This window comes from Cygnus atratus, chromosome 5, assembly GCF_013377495.2.
Source record: "Cygnus atratus isolate AKBS03 ecotype Queensland, Australia chromosome 5, CAtr_DNAZoo_HiC_assembly, whole genome shotgun sequence".
NCBI classification, from domain to species: domain Eukaryota; kingdom Metazoa; phylum Chordata; class Aves; order Anseriformes; family Anatidae; genus Cygnus; species Cygnus atratus.
In genome coordinates this window covers 4,629,042-4,647,679 of record NC_066366.1, presented here as the reverse complement: position 1 = coordinate 4,647,679, position 18,638 = coordinate 4,629,042, and the positions used below count along the sequence as shown (strand labels likewise).

Sequence of the window (18,638 nt, the reverse complement as noted above, 5' to 3'; positions counted from 1 at the left end):
TCAGCTTCTCATTGCATCACACAGAGCGTGTTAAGCCCAGTTTAATATGGAAGTGGAGATCTGTAAGTGTTAGGACATGCCTTGGATCCCAGCCATACATGTTGATATACTTCATAACAACCTGACGAAATATTGGCAGCTTCGACTGGAGCCCAGCTGGCGTCACTGTGTATTGTGCAGGGGTTTGTGATTCGAGTTTAGAAACACAGCTCAGAAGGTTGAGTTAGTTTTCAAAGAAAGCTTCCCCTTCTGGACAGTGTAAAGCTATTAATATACTACTTCCCAGCCTTTCCTTAAAAAAGTACCTGGGACCATGGTGTTAAGATCTGATGCTCTGAATTCTGCACCTGACAGTATCCATCTTTAAAAGTTGGATGTCCAAGCTATGCCCTTAGTACTAAGGCCGTTGTTTTTGAAACATCATCATTTGTTTCCAAATAGCATCTGTTGCTTCCTTTCTGCTGTTGATTTATTCTGAATTCAAAGTCGTCATGATAGGGCTCAGGTTCATCATTTGCACATCTTGCTGTGTTCTTGTACGGGTAATTCTCACGTATGCAGGATCTGAGGAAGTTTTCTTTTATAAAGAAAGGGCAGAAAGTGAAATAGGAGACACCTTTAAGACTGGGTGTCTTTGCAATCCTTGTATCAGATGTCTGTAAAGCTGCAGCATGGCCTTGAATTAATATTTTCAGAAAATATCCCATGTAATGTACTTGCAGGGCACTGGTGCTTTGCAAAGGTAAAGTATGTTTCAAAGATTGTGTAGTCTTGTTTACTGCCCTTAAGGATCTCTAAGTTGCAGTGCTAGTATATGAAAATACATGGAAGTTTAATCTGACAGTAAATGTCCATGTGGTCATCCGGTCAATCACTAGGAGCTCTCTTACTGAGAGGATCTTCAGGTTAACTCCTTGAGGATTTCTTTTTGTTTGTTTGTTTGTTTTATTTGATTAGTAACAAGAAAAGGATTTTTTTTTAACTACAGTTTATTGCGAATGTATAGGCAAAAAGGACTTTTACAAGAAAAAGAGGGAAACAAATAGTATGTCTGAATAAATGTTTGAGGCAAATAATTTTGTGGTGTAAATAAGTGAAGAATTCTTCCTCTAAATATGAGATATACTAAGTAAAGAACACACCTTAAAAATGCGGCATTTTTCTGTTTGCTACTTTGAAAGACCTGGTTATAATTTTAACTTGGAACTTACTTTAATCAAAATTATAACTCATGCTGAAATTTTGCACCCTTTTAAATCGAGTATTTGTAATTTGCTCAAATATACTCTTTGCCTTGTATAACCTATCCCGATGTTTGTGAATTTGGAAGCTCTTATTAAGATCTTTCTGGAATACCAGGTAATGATTGAAATAGTTTCCGTAACCCTTGGGCTAGAAGTAGGTAGCCTGGTTAATATTAATATCACTGGTATCTGGAAGCTGTTGTTTCTGAGACACTACACCTTTTCGGTAGTAAAACTAGTGTTTTGCTTTCTGACACCACAGAAGTTTCGTCTTCTGTACGTAGTACAAATTGCAGCATTTATACGATTGGATGGATTGCCAAACATAAGGGCTTTTGAATTGAAATCCCTTACTGGCTTATTTTTTTGGTTTACTATTATGAATACGTATTGGTAGTTGATACTAGCTTCCATCACTTTGTACTTTTATCAGTAAACTTTAAAATTCAAAGAATCTGATATAAAAGTGAGGCAGAGCACAAATAGAATCCACTATTGCTAATAGATGAGCTGTGTTTCCTGGAGCACAGGAGAGCTGAAGGTTGCAGTAACAAAATCGTTCTTCTTACACCATCTGTGTGTTATGTAGCCAGTATATGATTAAAATGGAAGTCCAGGTGCTGATGATAGCCAGCAAAATGTTTAGAATGATTTAAGCTAATAATTAAGAGTTGGTAGGATGGAAGAGTTGGCAGGATGGAATAGTTACTCCTCTATTTCAGATGTGGCTTTCGGGAATGCTTCATTTTCAGTTAGTTAAAAGGTATAGTAAAGTTCCAGTTCTCGATGGAACTAAGACCACCAGTTTCTCACCTGGCTTGTGATGCTGCTGGTTAAGCCTTAAACAGGAACAAATTTTAGTATCAACAGGAAAATACAGCTATGAAATATACGTGCATAAATCTCATTGCTTTTATTACCACTCTAATGGCTACAGATAGCTCTAATGCCAGTATCACAATGTGGATTTTTCATCTTGAATTCTGATCTTTATCTGTTACGCTAGAAAATCTTACCCGTTGTTGAAGTGAAATGTCCTACATCTAGCAGATTTGGTTTCACATAACACAAGTAACTTGTGCATCTATGTATTTCTTCCTAATAGGGCATGCTATGAGTGATCAGCTGTTAGATAAATAGCAAATTCTGACACTTCTTAAAAAGGCTTGGATTTCTCAAGTGATACTGGCAACTTGTATCACTGGAGGCTTTTGTGGTAAGGATTGATTACATTAATATTTCATAAAACCCTCTATCCAGGTGCTATATGCTAGTGATTTACTGTCCTTACCAGCCCAGTCTGGATTCAAGATACTGATTTAAATAATCCCATTAGTCCCCCAGAGTCATTTGGTCCCTGTAGGAAATTTGATTTAAATCAATGTTCGTGATAAAGACTCTACAGCTTTTGACCATTAACTTCTATAGCATGATGGTTTAAACAGAGTAAATACAGGTTATTAGTGCTATAGATTTTTATTTATATGATTTTCTTTTTAACCAGCATACATGGCAGAGTTTGTGTATGTGTACTGATTTAGAACATTCTTCCTGTAGAAGCCTCTAAATTGCATGGATAAACTTGTGTCACAACTTGCCTTTGTTAAATGTGCATTTCAGGAAGGCAGTTGGCGCTCAGCATTGTTTGGTCATGATTTGGAAAAATATGCAGAAATAAAGGGCTTTGACTCACTACCATTTCTTGCCCTCATAATAATAAGTAATTAAACACTAACTCTACATAGAAGGACATTTTTAGTAGAAAAATAGGTTTGTGTTTTCTTAGAGTAGTCAAGTCTACTCTTTGTCCTTTCTACTGGATTGAGTCCTTTCTACTTCATTAAGTATCCTTGGAGAATACTGGATGACAATAGACATGATGTCCTTGATCAAGAATTTCAGGTGAGTAGAAATCCAATTTGTAGAAATTAAATGCCGAGACTGGAAATTATTAAGTACTATATGTAGCAGCAGTATACCATTCAGCATGCACTGTGCTTTTTTCCACCTGTGCCTCTTCTTTTAGTGGTTTAGATCACTTCCTGCACAGAAGTTGTTGAGATGCTAGCTCTAGAGAGATTTGAGGCTTCTGAAATACTTCTGAAGTACTTTCCTTCAGTGTGGCATTTTCAGTAAGTTTGGCCAGGCTCATTAAGTATTTGTTGTATTAATGAAACTGTATTTAATTTGGAGTTTAATTCTTCCAACACTGAGTTTAATGCTTCCTTCCAAAATTTTAAGTTGCCTTTCACCCTTTTTACTTTTTAAAGATCAGTAATTAATTTGTCATTCTCCATGTAATACTGTCTTTTCATTGATATGAAGATCTTCCTTTCTCACTGTGTTGAAAATGTGGTTTTGTTCTCCACATTGAACTTGAAACTTCTCGGTATCAAAGCTTCCCATGTGTTCTCCTTGAATGTTGGTTTTGGAACTTTTTCCCTGGATGACTCTTCTAGGTTGAATGTAGATTTCCTACTCAGGACATCCTGTAATATCAGAATAAGTAACTTTTCTTTATTCCTCTACACATTTGTTCTGTTCCTTTTTTTTTTTTTGTGTGTGTGTGTGTTGCAGTTCATCATGATGGTGGTAATCCACACTCAAAGTTTTCATTTAAGCTTCGTGTCCTGGGACATTTGAGATCATTCTCATTTGTTGTGCCTTATTCTTCTCTGAACTTACTTTTGTATTTTATTTGTTCAAGCATGGGATTTAAAATGTCATCTATTCACATATTCTGTAAAGAATCCAATTGTATTATTGATACATACATTCTGTATGAATTTATTTGCATTACCTAAACTTCCATGCCTAGTGGTCCATTTTTTTCTTGTGCCGTAAGCCAGCATCCTTAATATTAAAAGGAAGAAGTTTTTGTTGTTGTGGCTGGGAAATCTAACTGCATTTCCAATTGATTCATATCACTTATTTGTCTACAATAAAATTTCTAAGCAAAGTGATTACTCTGAAATCTATCCAGATACAATTTTTCTGCCATTTTGGATTTTAATGTATATATTCTTCTATTGCATGAGTTTCTGTTTTCACATTTCCCAATATGACATTTGATGGTGGATGAGTATCAAAAGAGGAATGATCTCTTTGCTCAGTGATCTAACCTGATGTTCCAAATGTGCTATAACTAAGGGCAAACTATGAGATTATCAAGCTGTATCCATTTGCCAGCTCGTTGGAGAAAAACATTGCTGTGTGGTTAAACTAAATAACTCCTGTGGTCTGTGTATTGTAGTAGCATCAGGAAGAATTACCACCAAGTGTTCCTCTTTTTATCCCCTCATGCATTTTTATCAGTGAACTGAAAATATTTTCTGATCCCCAGGCTCGTTTCTGCATACTGTGACTAATGAATGGCCTTGCAATGTTTAAGAATCTACAGGATCAGAAACACAATTATTTTTCTCAAAACAGCATGCAGAATAGTATTTAAACAAAACCAAAACCCAGTCACTTAAAAGAACACTGTCTTTATTTTTCTCCAAGACTAAAATCTTGTATGCTGTTGGGAGCAGCTGGAAAAAAGAGATGAGAAACCACTTCTGCAGCTTTGCCTACAGGTTTTTGCAGTAAACTCTCCGGGATGATACTTGGCTAAGTTAGTCCCTGATAAATATCTGAGATTCCCCACTGAGGTGACTTGCAAAACTCGCTCTGCACTTACGTGGAGAGAGTTCCAATGGCCATCTTATAACCCATATTCACAAATGTAGTTGGTAAATAGCAAGCGTTAAATATAAATGTGGGAAAAAATATAAAGATGTGTGAGGGAAAAATCGTCTTGTTCTTGAAATCTTAAATTGGTATCTGTACTTCTTTAGAGGAGAACTTTGTCTTACTCAAGGTGTCAGCAGAATGAATGGCAGTAATTAAAATTCCCGTTATCTTCTCCAGGGAAGCAGAGGGGTTTGTTGTCGTCACAGGGACAGCTGAGCGACAGCTCCGAAGCGAGCAATTGCTGCTGAGAGTTCTAGCATTGATGTTTGTGATCTTTCAGAGGGGATCGCAGGACAAAATGGAATTTCGGTTCTGGGCTTTCAGAGCATCTTTCTTGAACCTAATGTTTTTGTATAAGGAAGTACTGTCTAGATGACTTTGATTCAGAAGCTTCTTTTTAATAACCATGTGAAGTATCATTGCTACTGGCTGTTTTCTTGGCCTGCTTTCATCAGAAGGACCAAATTCCCTGAAGTGCTACCTGTTACTGTTAGAATTTTCAGTGTCCCACAAGTCCTTTATATTGCTTTTTTTTCCTCTCTAGCACGCTTTCCTTTCACAGCATGGGTATGGAAGCATTTTATCCTAGAAGATGCACCTCCTATGCCTGCCTGTACAGTCTGTACATATAATGTTACTGCGTTTTAGTGATTTGTCATGTGTTTCAGGTGGCAAGGTTTAATGGATCCTTTGTCATAGAGTAGTGTTGGATTATAAAAACTTCGTTGCATGTACAAATGTTTTATAAATTCATTTTTGTAGGATTTTGCTGGAAAAGTTGCCTTAGGGTTATACTTGCTTTTTGAAGCCTGAAGAGTTTCTGCGAATCCCATTTCTGAATAGTGGGCATTACGCATTTAGTGAGAAAAGCTGTATTCTTGATTTTGCAGTCTCTACATGACTTTTTACCTCTATTAATTCCATGATTTTAAGAATGGCAAGGAAGTAAAATGTGCAAGTTGTAAGGGTGCTTGTAAACTGTGCTTCCTCTTAGGTATTACTGCGCTAACAAGTGCGTTGGTCTCACATATGGAGCAGGAACCTGGTTACATGCACCCCATTTATCTGTATTTCCTACTTCAAATTGGGATTATTTTCTTAAGTTCTGGGAGTTGTTTCAGGAAAAATATTTTAAATATAGCTTTCGTTTCAAATGCATAGAATTTAGTGACATCAGGTTAGTTCAAGATCCCTTGAAATAAGAATTACACATGATCATTGCGGTGCATTGTGGTGCCTGGCTGCCTGACTTTGTGGTCTTCTGAACACTGGCAAGCACAAATTAGTTCACAGGAGTTTCTGATATCTCAGTAGCTTATTGATAATAAGATGAATTTCAGGTCTGTTGGATTTTAACTCCGTCATTCTGTCTTGGTAGTGCTGCTTGGACTCATGTGTCTACCTCCTGTGTCTGGTCTCAAAATGAAAACCTCAAGTATGTGCACTTGTGCATACACATGCATGCCCATGTGCTCACTCTTTAAAACTGTGTGTATGTCTATATTTATATAACAGTACAAGTAAATATTTATTAAATAATTATTACAAGTAAATATATATTAATTATTTATTAAATATTTATGTAAATATTTTGTTTATTTTTATTGTTAGTAAAAAGCAGCAGGAAAAGGGAGTAATTTTAATTTTATTTTTGACCATGTAAGTTCAGGAAACCTAGTTAGCCATACTTTAAGCAGACTATTAACTGGAACAACTGGAGAGCTAAAGGACTGCTGTGTTTGTAGAGGAGAGGTCTTTGAGAGTATGCTATGGAATTTTCTTCATAACTATGAATTCAGTCAAATTTGGTCAGACTTTTCTTAGTGATTGTGAAGCGTCTTAGATCTGAGCTGTCATTGTACCCCTGGTAAGCCCTGCCAGATTTCTGTTCTGTTTGCCAAGGAATAAGTGAAGTAAGGGTGTTGAAGTACTATTCTGTTTGTGTCTGGTACGTAGCTTCATGAGCTCAGCGATTTAGAGTAAATTCTTACATGAAAAGTGGTGTTTAAAAATGAGGCCCAATACATTAAGAGCGCTGAAGTATTTTTTCCCTTCATTGCAAGCTGTAAATGTCATTGTTTCCTATGCGTTTTATAAGGAGACTTTCATTTTATAAGGTTATCTCTCTGTTTTGATCATCCTGGGAGAATATTTAAGTATTGATTTTTTAAGATGTCTTTTTGCAAAAATCCTTTACATACAGACAAAAGGAGAGGTAACTCAAACTACAGACATACTAGGTGTTAAAATAAGTGTTGAGTTTTTCTAGTGTGAGAAGTCATTTCTAAACATTTTAATTGAAATAATGTATGGTGCACTGGTTCAGAAAAAATAATGTGTGATGTTAGTCTTCTTGTCTTGGAGAAAGAGAAAAAAAATGCGTGCAGAAGTTTGTCATTTAAAGAAACAAACGAAAGGAAAGATTTCAAAACAAAGCTCCTTTTAACATGGGGAATATATGCAGGATGAAGCACACCTGTTTTTTGATCCAATCAGCAGGTGATGCAATCTTTGCTTTTTACATAAAACACCCATATTTCCCATCGGATAGTGCTATTACCCCACTTCCTTCATCAGTCCTCTGTAGGAAAACACACTTTTTGCCAGTTAAAATAAATACAAAATACTCGATGGACAAAAGCATACACAAGTCAAGAAAAGTTGGCATCTTCCAAGTTCTGCCATAGTCCGTAGTTTGCTACTTGCATTGTAGTAATTCTTAGTCTATGATCTGGAAGTCTTATCTACTCTAATTCATGTGGTTGAGGATGTGTAAGTAACTTAAATGGGTTCAGCTGTAATACCTTTTATTCATGCCTTTTAGAAGTACTGGCTGTTGAAGTTTGCTGTAGATTAGACATTCTACAATGGAAGTCCTGAGATGCTTTAATGTGGTTTTACTTCTGTGGTCATTATGACCCTTCGGCAACAAGGAAAAAAAAAAAGGCATTTCTGACAAAGGTGAAGGAAACAGGCAAGGGAAGGGAAACTGTGCAAGAGCAATGTTATTCCGTCACTCAAGGGACTGCATTCTCTTTATCTTTGTTTGTTTTGGTGCCAGCTTGTTACAGATGCCTGATAGCTTCCTGTGAATGAAGACTGGGGAAAGGTAGTGTAAAATATTCTTTAGAAAGCTGGATATGGATGCATCTTGAACTTCAGCTGGTTTTTGGGAGATAAAATACATCTGTGCAGTCTGTCTGATCCTAATTCAGGATTTCTATAGTGATCACAGTGGTATGACAGACTAGTTGAACTAAAAGTAGTGCAAAGGGAAAATCCTGCTTGGAGGTGAATAGTTTACAGAGAAGGGGGGTGGGAGAGCCTGGAGCAATACGTGTGCAGCATTGTTATAATATTTGGAGATACGAGTGTCTGAAGCTTCTCATTTACAAAATAATACTGCAAATGCAGGCTCTCAGAAAATGTAACAGGAAAAGTTTTCTAAAAGTCTGTTGTGTTATGGAGGTTGCAATAGAAACAGCATTGTGAAGACTGAATTGAGAATCCCATTTTAATTATTTCCTGAGAAATCTGCTAATTGATACCACTGAGATTTAATTTGTAGAAAAAACTGCTGCTAATGCCCCACATTCAGAGTTCTGAATGTCTTCATTTTAGAAAGCGTTCTCCATTTGGAATCTCACAGGTCAGTTAATTTTTGATTCTTGAATTTAGGAATGTATACTGATCATGATTATTAAAGTTGTGTAATTATACATGCATATAATATGCATGATTGTAATATGATTACAATGCAGTTATAATGATAGTTATTGTGTGAAGAAGAGGACAGGATATTTCTTTGGTGAGCTGGAATAACCTGTACTCCAGCCTCAGGGAACAGCTGGGAGCAGGAGATAACATCTCACTGGTGGAGGATTAGGACACAAGGAAAATCCCCATAGCGCTTACATAACTTTTTTAGTTGCTGGAATTTGGTTGCTTATGGTTTGCCTTAGGAAAAGGCCCGTGACTTGTGCTGTGTGTATTACGTTGTCACTTGCCTATTGAAGGACGTGCAATTTCTTGCCAGTCCAGTCTGCCCCATTTATTTTTGACTGAATGCAAATTGAATGTGATGGATAGAAGTGAAACGTGTGGCCTCCACCTTATCAATAAGCTGCTTGTGGTGCTAGAGCAGTGTAATGCTGTAATTATCTTATGGATTGAGGTAGTTTGTGATCTGCAAGTACTTTTAAAAAAGTATGTAAGATGACAGTAGAAATAATGTATATTTCAGGTATTTCCAGCACCCTTTTTTGTATTTCTACCAAATCCATGGACATGTCAATTCTACAGGCATGTAGTGGGGTTGAGTTGTATAAACTGTCAATGCAACTTAATGGAAAAACAGTCCTTAAAAAAGTTGGTCATTCCCTTGTATTTACTTATTGGTTGGCTTATTAATGATTTCATGAAAGGATTTCCTGAAGTTTTTCCCTCTTCTGTTGGTAAGCAGTTGGAAGACTGGCTTCTGGCAAATATCTTTGATACGTTTCACTTGGCATTAGATGAAGGTTCTGTGCTTCCAAAAATAGTTGGTGTTGCATATCATCTATGTGAATTTTCCTCTCCACTTAAGAATCTGCTCTGAAATGTAGCAAGAAATAACCTTAAAATGGAACTATGATCCTTAGGTTCATGATTCTGTGGGTTGGGTAACGTCACTTGGTTAAAATGCTGTGCCTCTTTTCTTTCTTTTCTTCTTCCTTCAGATAAACTTCCAGGGAAGACTGTTAACAAACATAACGTGATTCTTGGTCCTGCTGTCAAGGCTATTTTTGGTTTCCCCCCCCATGACTGTTCACTGTACAATGCAGGAGCTGGTCTCACAATCCACAGCAGTGTGTCGGACTGCTCTCTGCTGTGCCGCAGCTCACTTGGTGCAGCTGGGTGGTTGGGGTCTTCTGCCCATGGGGGAATTTGGGGTTCCCTCAGCCGATGGGGGGTACTCGAAGGCTATTACTGATAACAGCTAATAGTAAAATATTTGTATCTAAGTCATGGGAATCCAGTTTCAGTAAAACAGCTCTTTACAATGTCTGCTAAAGAGTAAGTTATCTGCGGTTTCCTAATGGAAGTAGGAGTGTGTGCTGGTGTCTGGATGGATGAAGGCGGATCCCTTTCAGTTTCATCTCAGAAGGTGAGATTGTGAGGCTTTTTTTCCCCCCCTTTCTAATTTTTCTTGACCTTCACTGTAGGGCACGCTGACTAATCAGGAACATTACTGTTCAAACTTCAATCAATTATATTGCTAATTTTCTTTAAACCATATTATTTAAAAGAAAAATATTTAGAGCCGCTGGTTTCTGTCCCTAAAATGTGATTGACTACTTCCAAACAGAACTACGGAACTTTGGTGGTAGGGGTTTTTTCTTTTTATTTTTTCTCACAGTAATTCTCAACTGTCATTTTCTAAAGCATCAATAAAATAGCTTTCGTGTCTATTTTCTAGTTCTCAGGCAGATAAAATTTGCATTCATATCAATATAAATATGTGAGAGTGAAGACAGGAAGGTATGTAGGACCAGAAATTCCAGGATGTCAGAAAGGTTGAGTTGCTTTTTCTTAATGTCCTGAGAACACAACAGCTTACTGTGCAACCTGTTCATGTCAAAGGAATGTAAAATATGCACATGGTATTTGCAGAATTGGTGAGCTGTCTGAAAACAGTTCAGTTCAGAGGTATTAAAACTTAAAGTAATGATGTATAATATGTATAACATGCAAGACCCATAATGCTGGGCATAAAACAGAGATGTTGTCTGCATCACACAAGATGAGAAGAATTCATTATCTTATTTTTCCTAGAGAGAGTCTTGTTATTCAGAAGCAGGGCATTTTCTGTCCTTTTATTCTGACTTGACATTAGTTTGCATTAGAATGTAGTTGTCTTTACAGTGCTGTACTTTGAGATGAATGAATATTGCCACTCATTGCTTTTGGAATTTAATTTACTGTATTAACATGGCTAATTTAGATTCTTAGATTGTTTTAAAGAAGTTGACAGCACCAAGAAGACAGTATGTGATACCACAAAAGCAAACATTCAGAGGCATCTTAGGCTGAACTTGATGTTTTGGTGCAGTTATTTTTAAGTCATATGTGGGTGAATTAAGTTAATAGTGACTGGGAAGTAAGTAATGGAGCAAAAAGATTTTGCTTAAGTAGTATTGGAAGGGTAATCTTCGTGGGTTTAATTTTGGAGACTTGCATACAAAGATGCAAGTTTCAGATGGCATTGTTGCTTGAGTTTTGTAGAACCTCTCTGGCAATTTAATCATGACAAATAACTTTATTAAATTTACTTTATGGTTATTGTAATCCGTTAGGCTTTATTGTATTTGTACAGAATTGTATTCTATTGTACAGTGTTTTACCTCACAGCTATGAAACGTACACTAGTAAAAAAAAAAAAAAAGCAATAATCTTCTTCCTGCATCCATACACCTAGTACTCGAAATAAAATGAATATCAATAGATAGCCAAAATCCTGCCTTCATAATAAGGAAGGTTTTGTGATGGCTACAAATATTATAAGGAAGAAAATTCCATGCACTGGAAGAGATTTTCTGTCGATCTTTGAACAGTTTAACTTGGAAGACAACAATGTGGCATGTTCAGCTCGATTCAGCATTTCCAGTCTGACTGACCTCTGAGGTTTGCTGGAATTCTTTGGGAAGGCCGAGGTAGTCCTTTTTGCTGTTGAAAACAATGAATTATTATGCATTTATGTACTGTGCCCAGAAAGCTGCAAACGAGGTTAAGACTCTAAATTGGTAGGCACTTGTCTGTCTTTTCAGGGTCTTAAATGTTAATAAAACAGTGATTTTACAAAAATAGGATTACTCAAGGTCACACAAGAAATCTGCTTCAGAGCTAAGATCTGAATCCCAATCTTCCGAATCCTGATGTGGTACTGCCCAAACCATTAACTTCTTTTTTCTGTTATAGATACAGAAAAACTTACAGCACTAGAGATTTTACAAACATAGATACTTCTTTCTCTTTTCTTGTGGCAGAAGCACACTTCTGTGTAAGGACAGACTCTGAAGTCCTGCTCCAGTGTCCAAAATAACTGAAATGCCATCACTCAATGAATTCCAATTGTTTCAACTTTCTAATGCAAAATGAATTTAACCATTAAGCAGAATCACTCTGTGAGTCAGTGATGACTCAAAAACTGCCACTCTGAAGTATTTCTCTTTTCCGTGCTTCTTGCAGATTGATTTTTTAATTTTTGTTTTATTAGTGTTACTAAAGTGTCTAAAGTGAAAAGCAGAGAAACTTAAGTAAGTCTTATGGAGTTAAAGGTAAAAAAAAATATTACAGTGTGGCACACCTTCCAAGAAGGTGGAAATAGCTTTGGTTTCCATTGCAGTAGTGTCCAATATAGTTTTAAAGAAGAGGGGAAGATCCTAAGAGTTACTGAGAAAATTGTTGCAATGTTAGTGTCTGGAGGTGCTTTAGTGGTACACATTTTTCATTATGTAACGTATACAGTAAATCTTCTTTTGAAAATAATCGAAGTGCTAAATTATATACTTCAGCAATTTTTATAATGTGTATTTGCTATAGTTAGTAAGTTAAAATGCAACTGAAACGCTGAAAGCTTGAAAAGGTACTGTGCTGCTTGCAATCCTCTTGATCAAATGTATATGCATATAATATATATGTAATGTTCATTGTGTTGCCTTTTTTTTTTTTTTTTTCTTTTTAAAGCTTAGCATTGAGTAAAACCATTTTTGCTGTAATGCTGGCCTGGACTTATCTGGAGTGTGGAGTGCTCAGTTCTGGCACAGCTCAATCAGGTGCTTTGGAGCACTTTAATCTTAATGCATTTTAACGGGGATAAAGCCTTTTTAATTCCCCAAATAGTGAAGGATTATTTAATAACTGTATTTTGAGAGATAACAAAGTTTTCTCTAAGTGGAAGATGTACAGTTTTCTAAGTCATTCAGTCATTGTAAGTGTCGTTAAATAATTACCTAAAGAACAAACATTTCATGTCGAGTTACTTCACCTTCCTAGCTGCCAAGTTTCAGTCACATGCTTGATAGAGGCTTACTTGGCATCAAGTGGAGTTAACGCAGGATCTGAAAAAGTTTTTGGAATTTCTTTCGATCTCTAATCCTGCCCAGCTCTCCCTGTCCTCACCCCAGGCCTTGTCAGCAGTGTGAGAGCTTGCTCGCTGCCAGATTCCCTTGCCTCAGCGTTGCTCCTGCTGTGGGCCGGTTTGGGGAAGTGGCGGGGAACTTGTCCTTGCCTTGTGAAGGTGAGAAGCTGTTCCATCCTCACCGATGGCAATGCTGTAGGTCTTTTGGCCACGGTCTTATGTCAGGGCATGTTTCTTTGATATTCAGCTGTGCAAGCTTTTTTGTGGAGCCATAGGGGCTGTGAAGGTCCTGGGGATAAGGCTGCAGGAGTTGTACTCCCAGAGGCGTTATCCGCACCAGCTTTGTCTTGGTGGCGAGGGAGGGCTCGGCTGCGGGTTCAGCATGGTAGAGCTGGACAAGAACCAGACAAGAGACCGTAACATGCTGCTCAAGTGGTGCAGGAGGAATGTAGCTGATAGCTCCGCTATATTTAGTGATGTGCTAAGAGCTATTGGGTTTTGCTGCGGTCTTGCTCCCCGAACCAAAGTCAAGGAGCTTGTTTTTATGTCTCCTCTGCCAGTTTTTCTTTTGGCTGTTACATTTGGCTGTTGATTTCCAAGCTTATTGTGAAAGGTTGTAGTTGCTTCATCCTTCCAGTTAATTTGAAAAATAATAGCATTTTTCATGTATTTAAGGAAGAATTTTTCATCTTTCCCAATGGGATAATGTGGTTTCACAGTCTAATTCAGAGCTGATTTTAAAGATGCATGTTGTCCCCAAATGACATTGCTACCAACAAAGTGTGTCGACATTGGTTGATATAAATGTAAGCTCCTTACCACTGCATAGAAAACCAACAAAGTAGTTTTTAAAAAAGTAGTTTTTAAAAAAGTAGTTTTTAAAATGTCTTTGCTAGCTAAAGTTTTGTTTGAGACTGAAGGAGCACAAATGTTTCTTTCTACATTCATTGTGCTGTTTTTCTTAGCCACTAGCTCTTCGTATTGGCGTCACCTTTGTCTTCTGGGGACTTACTCAGAGCTGGCTGTTTGGGCACCATTGGTGTGTCTACTTAGAGGCGTTAAGAAAATCCAAATATGTCTTCCACTGGTGCCTTGTTTTCAGTGTCACTCTTCTCACAGCTGTCTTTTTTGTATTTTATTGTAATGTTTTATTCTCAAATTTTCACCTTCTGATAGTGCGATGTGAGTGTTGATTCAAAAAATTAAACACAATGTCATTATACAAGAGCTTTCATATTTGATTTACATTTGATTCACATACATAGACATAAAATATACTAAATTCAGCACCAATACATTATGCCAACAGTATAAATTGTTATTAATTTGTTATAGGTTATATTGTGACTCAACGTGCTTTGATTACATAGCAGTGGGTTTGAGGGTTGGGGAGGAAACAATGCTTGACCAAAAATAATTCATTCTCTTTCTTTGGATTTATTTTGTTGGTTTATGTTTAGTAAAGGGAATTCTGGCATTGCATACACCAAAATAGTTCATTTTCAAAACAATTTGCTTGGGTTTCTGCATCAAATGAAGTGGTGAGTATTAAAAACAGAAAAGTTTTACAGAGTTCAGAACTGTTTAGTATGTTGTTATAATTCCTTTTACTAATGCTATTTTATTGGTTTGTTGGTTGTATAAAGTTTTATCTAGCATTAGTGTGTATATCTTAGCATATTTTCCATTGTATAGAGGCCATAAAGACTGCTAAAATTTAATTCCATGGCAATATTTCTGTGATTGCTTGGAAGTGTCTCAGAATTTCTCTGCTTGTCTGACTGGGAGCCACTGAACATTTCAACATCTCTGTAAGGATGAGTTTGGTCTAGGTTATATTTTTGACTTGGTTTTACTGAAGTCCTGTAAACTCATAGAGCTATAAATCTCTTTTTAATGCCAAAGAGCTTTTTGTTGAATTAAAAATACATTTCTGGATAATTTTATAAACTCTGTATAATCTAAAAAGAAAATCTTCCACATCTGTTTTACAAATTTAATTCCTAAAATATTAATCTGGGATTAGTTTTAGGCTATGAAACATAATGTGTCTCTTGCTATGCAGTGGGGATATATTTGAGTAACGGTATGATGGAAACATTTGGGTAAATAACATTTTAGTACAGTTTTATCAGCTTTATAGCCTTGGCTTCAGAACTATTTTCTATGAGGCATGAAAGACCACAATTAATACGCAGTAACTTGTCATACTGTACCAATTGACTGAAATGTATGTTTTTTTTTTCTAAAGCGGTATTACTCTTTGACAGTGCACCCCTTTTTGTCATGCTTGAAGCCACATTGCACAGCAGGGGCAGCTCTGAAGTGCTTTTCTCTTTTGACCAGCAGGACCCCTGCCCACTGCTCGTGCGCGCCCCACATGGGTCTGCTGCAGGCCAGGCTTCGGCCCTCACTGCCTCGGCTCATGAGCCTTCTGTCGGTATAAATCCAGAGAAATTCGGCTCTGGGTTCGTACAGGATCACATATGACTTGTGCCAGGGGCCTATGAACTGATACTAGAGTCATGGCTTTCATATGTCAGAGTATATCAGTTCTGTGTGTTCCAGGCCTCTGGAGACAGGAGGGTAAATAACCAGTGTCTGTCCAACTCAGCTCTGGAGAGTGGGCCTGACAGAATTCCTCAGTTTGCCCTTGTTACCTGAGGCAAGATGTTCTTTTATTGCCAGTCTTCTCCCAAGCAGAAGCTTGATGTGCCTTGCAGGAGTACTGCAGTCCCCTTTATACTTAAGATTTGATAGGGGAAAAATTCTTTTCTTCTCCAAATGCATTTACATCTGGAGGAGATGCAGCATGTTTAATCCACCTGTGAGATGAATGAGGGTGGGGATGGAGGAACTCCTTTAAAACAGTCAAGAGTTAAACAAACCAAAGGAAGCAACTTCATTGCTGTCATTTTTTAGTTTGTGGCTTAAGCTTGTCCTTAGAGTATATGTATAGAGTTCGAAGCATTTCAGAATTAACCGCCAGACACGATGGAACAGCTTGTTGCTAATGAAGGCACTTTCTGAAGTATATGTGCCAGTGAACACTACAAGCCAGCCCACAAGAATAGGTGTGTGCTGTGAGAACTGTGATTTGTTCCTATTAAACTGTACTTCGGGGAATGTGACGCTCATATCCTTGTTTATTCTCCAGCCTGATGTCTGAAGGAGATGGAGTTTGTAGGATTGCCTTTCATGCCTCAAGAGGACTGTCAAGTGGCAGAGAACAGGGGTGGGGATGGAGAAGGGAGTGAGACAAAGCCATGAGCATTTTGTATGTCCTTAACTACAGGGAAAACTTCGGCAGGGACATGTGCCCTACTAGATAAAAAACACGTAGCCACAGGAACCCAGGGTGAATAAATTTTCATCTTTCATGGAATTTGTATTGGAAGAAATTAAATGGACTCAAATCAGTGTCAGCTGTGAGGTCAGACCAGCTTGCTCAGCTCTTCCTGCATTCTGGGGTTGAGAACTTCCAAGGGCAGAGACTGCACAGCCCATGTGGGCAACCCATGCCAGTGCCCTGCCATCTGCTCCATCCATCTTTGTATCCTTGAGGTGAAAAAGTTTCTCCTACGTGTAGCCTGAACTTCTTCTGGTTCAATGTATGCCTGTTTTCTCCTGCTCTCCTGTCAGGCACTGCTGTGAAGAGCCTTCTCACCGTCTCCTTGCAGAAGGCTGCTGGTAGGTCCCCTTGAAGCTGTCTTTCTCCAGGCCGAACAAGCCTGGCTCCCTCAGCCTCTCCTCGCAGGTCAGGTGCTCCTGAACATCTTGCTGCCCCTCTGCTAAATTTGCTTCGGTTTGTTGATGTCTTTCCTGTAGAAAATTTCCTGTCTGAAATTGAATGCAGTACCCTAGGCTGTATCTTTGAGAGAAGTTCATTGATAACAGCTATAATTCTTTAATCCTGTTCTGAACTCTTGTGATTGTGTAAGGAAACAGTATTTGAGTAAAGCTTCGTTCTTCTGATACAGGTTATGGATAAAGCGTTTCCATGCTATGGAGGGAGGAGAAGGGCAATGTCTTTCTGCAGTCTGTCTGGGGTCACACACAGCAGCCAAGCAAGGTCTCTTAATCTGCAGTGTTGTCCTCTGACGATTGCTTAGTCACATTATGCATTAAAATCAATATATCAGAAGTGTGCAAGACTTAAGTTGTTCAACATTAAAAAGCTGGCAATGAGCAACCTGTGTTGCTCTCTACGTGTTTCTTTTATTGTGGAAGAATTGGTTTATAGCAGCATTTTGTGTATAACTATTCTGCAGCTTGACTAATGTAATACGGTTGTGTCATGTCTGTATAGTTTTCTTCTGTATGACAGCCTATCGGAAAAATACTGCTTCATGTATGGTATAGAATTTACTAGTGATAAAAGGTGCTGCTTCCCTGTCACATCAATGACCCCAGTACAAAACAACCAACCAACAACAACAACAAAACAAATCCATGCTTCCCAAAAATATTTGATTAAAAGAATACTTGCCTCCTAAGTGAGCATCCGTCTTCAGAGTTTCTGAATCTAATTGGACCATTGGGACCATTTGTAGGAAGGACAGATGAAAATTAAACCCAGAGGAGCCAGTTATCTACATCATTGAAGAAACAGCTGTGCCAGCATTGGAGATGATGACTGGAAGAAATACATTTATATACATTTTTATAGATCAATATTCATCTAATAGATACACATTTATATGCACATATGTTTGTGTACGTGTATGCATTCAAATATATATATGCATATATCATTGATACATGTATTTAACTGTTGAACCTACTCCTGTTTCCATTTCAGACTTTCAAAATTTGCCATAGATGTTCACATGGTCTCTGTAAAGTACTGTACAATCAATTAGGTCTGCTGCTCTCATTGCGATATTGCTGACATTTCATTGTCACTCTTTGTCACTCATTGTCAAAACTCTTTTGTTTAGGTCACAAGGTTCCAAATTCATTTAGATATTTTTGAAGGTACTACATTTTGTTTGTGGAGATATCACCTGACTAACTTCAAATACTTGAGTGGGAAAGAAAGAAAGGAACAGTCCTAAGTGAGTTACAAGCCCGAATTATTAAGATGATGTGATATAATAAGGTGGTCTTTTGCTTTTCTAATTTTATTTTGGTATGATCAGAGAGTTTTTTTTTTTTTCGCTGAAATTTTGAAGGCAAGGAGTGTAGTTTTTCTAAAACTGGGAAAATAAAGAAATAAAATCAGATTTGACTTTTCAGGAATGCCCCCTTTTCTGAGGATTTTCTTCTCTTAAAAACTTTAGCTAGCATACTTTTTTTTTCAAATACAAAGAAAAGTGGGAATAAGTGATACAATCTGATCTCATGCAAGTGATCCCCTTATCTGTCTTTGGGCCTTTGTGTTCATTGTAGTCGCAGACAGAGCTGCTCAGGCTAGTTACAGAACTGTGTTCTGACTAACAGCTAAAAGCTTGTGATGTTCTAAGGAGGATATGAGATTTGAGAGAATCGCGTTTACTCTGTGATTCTTCCCTAAAAGTTAATGGGCTAAGATGTTAGTT

At 37.6% G+C, this 18,638-nt stretch overlaps 1 protein-coding gene across 15 annotated transcripts in view; it reads left to right on the top strand.

Moving 5' to 3' along the window:
* Window positions 1-18,638, top strand: part of PLEKHA7 (pleckstrin homology domain containing A7) — a 151,515-nt gene that overhangs the window by 65,675 nt on the left and 67,202 nt on the right. For 5 of the 15 annotated variants that reach the window (XM_035550084.2, XM_035550081.2, XM_035550083.2 and 2 more), the window contains exon 1: window positions 9,798-10,125. The exons of the other annotated variants lie outside the window; for them this stretch is intronic. In XM_035550084.2, the coding sequence (XP_035405977.1) occupies window positions 10,091-10,125 (35 nt within the window). In that variant the 5' untranslated portion in view covers window positions 9,798-10,090. Of the gene's footprint in view, window positions 1-9,797; window positions 10,126-18,638 lie in introns of those variants that run through there. 15 annotated transcript variants of the gene reach the window in all.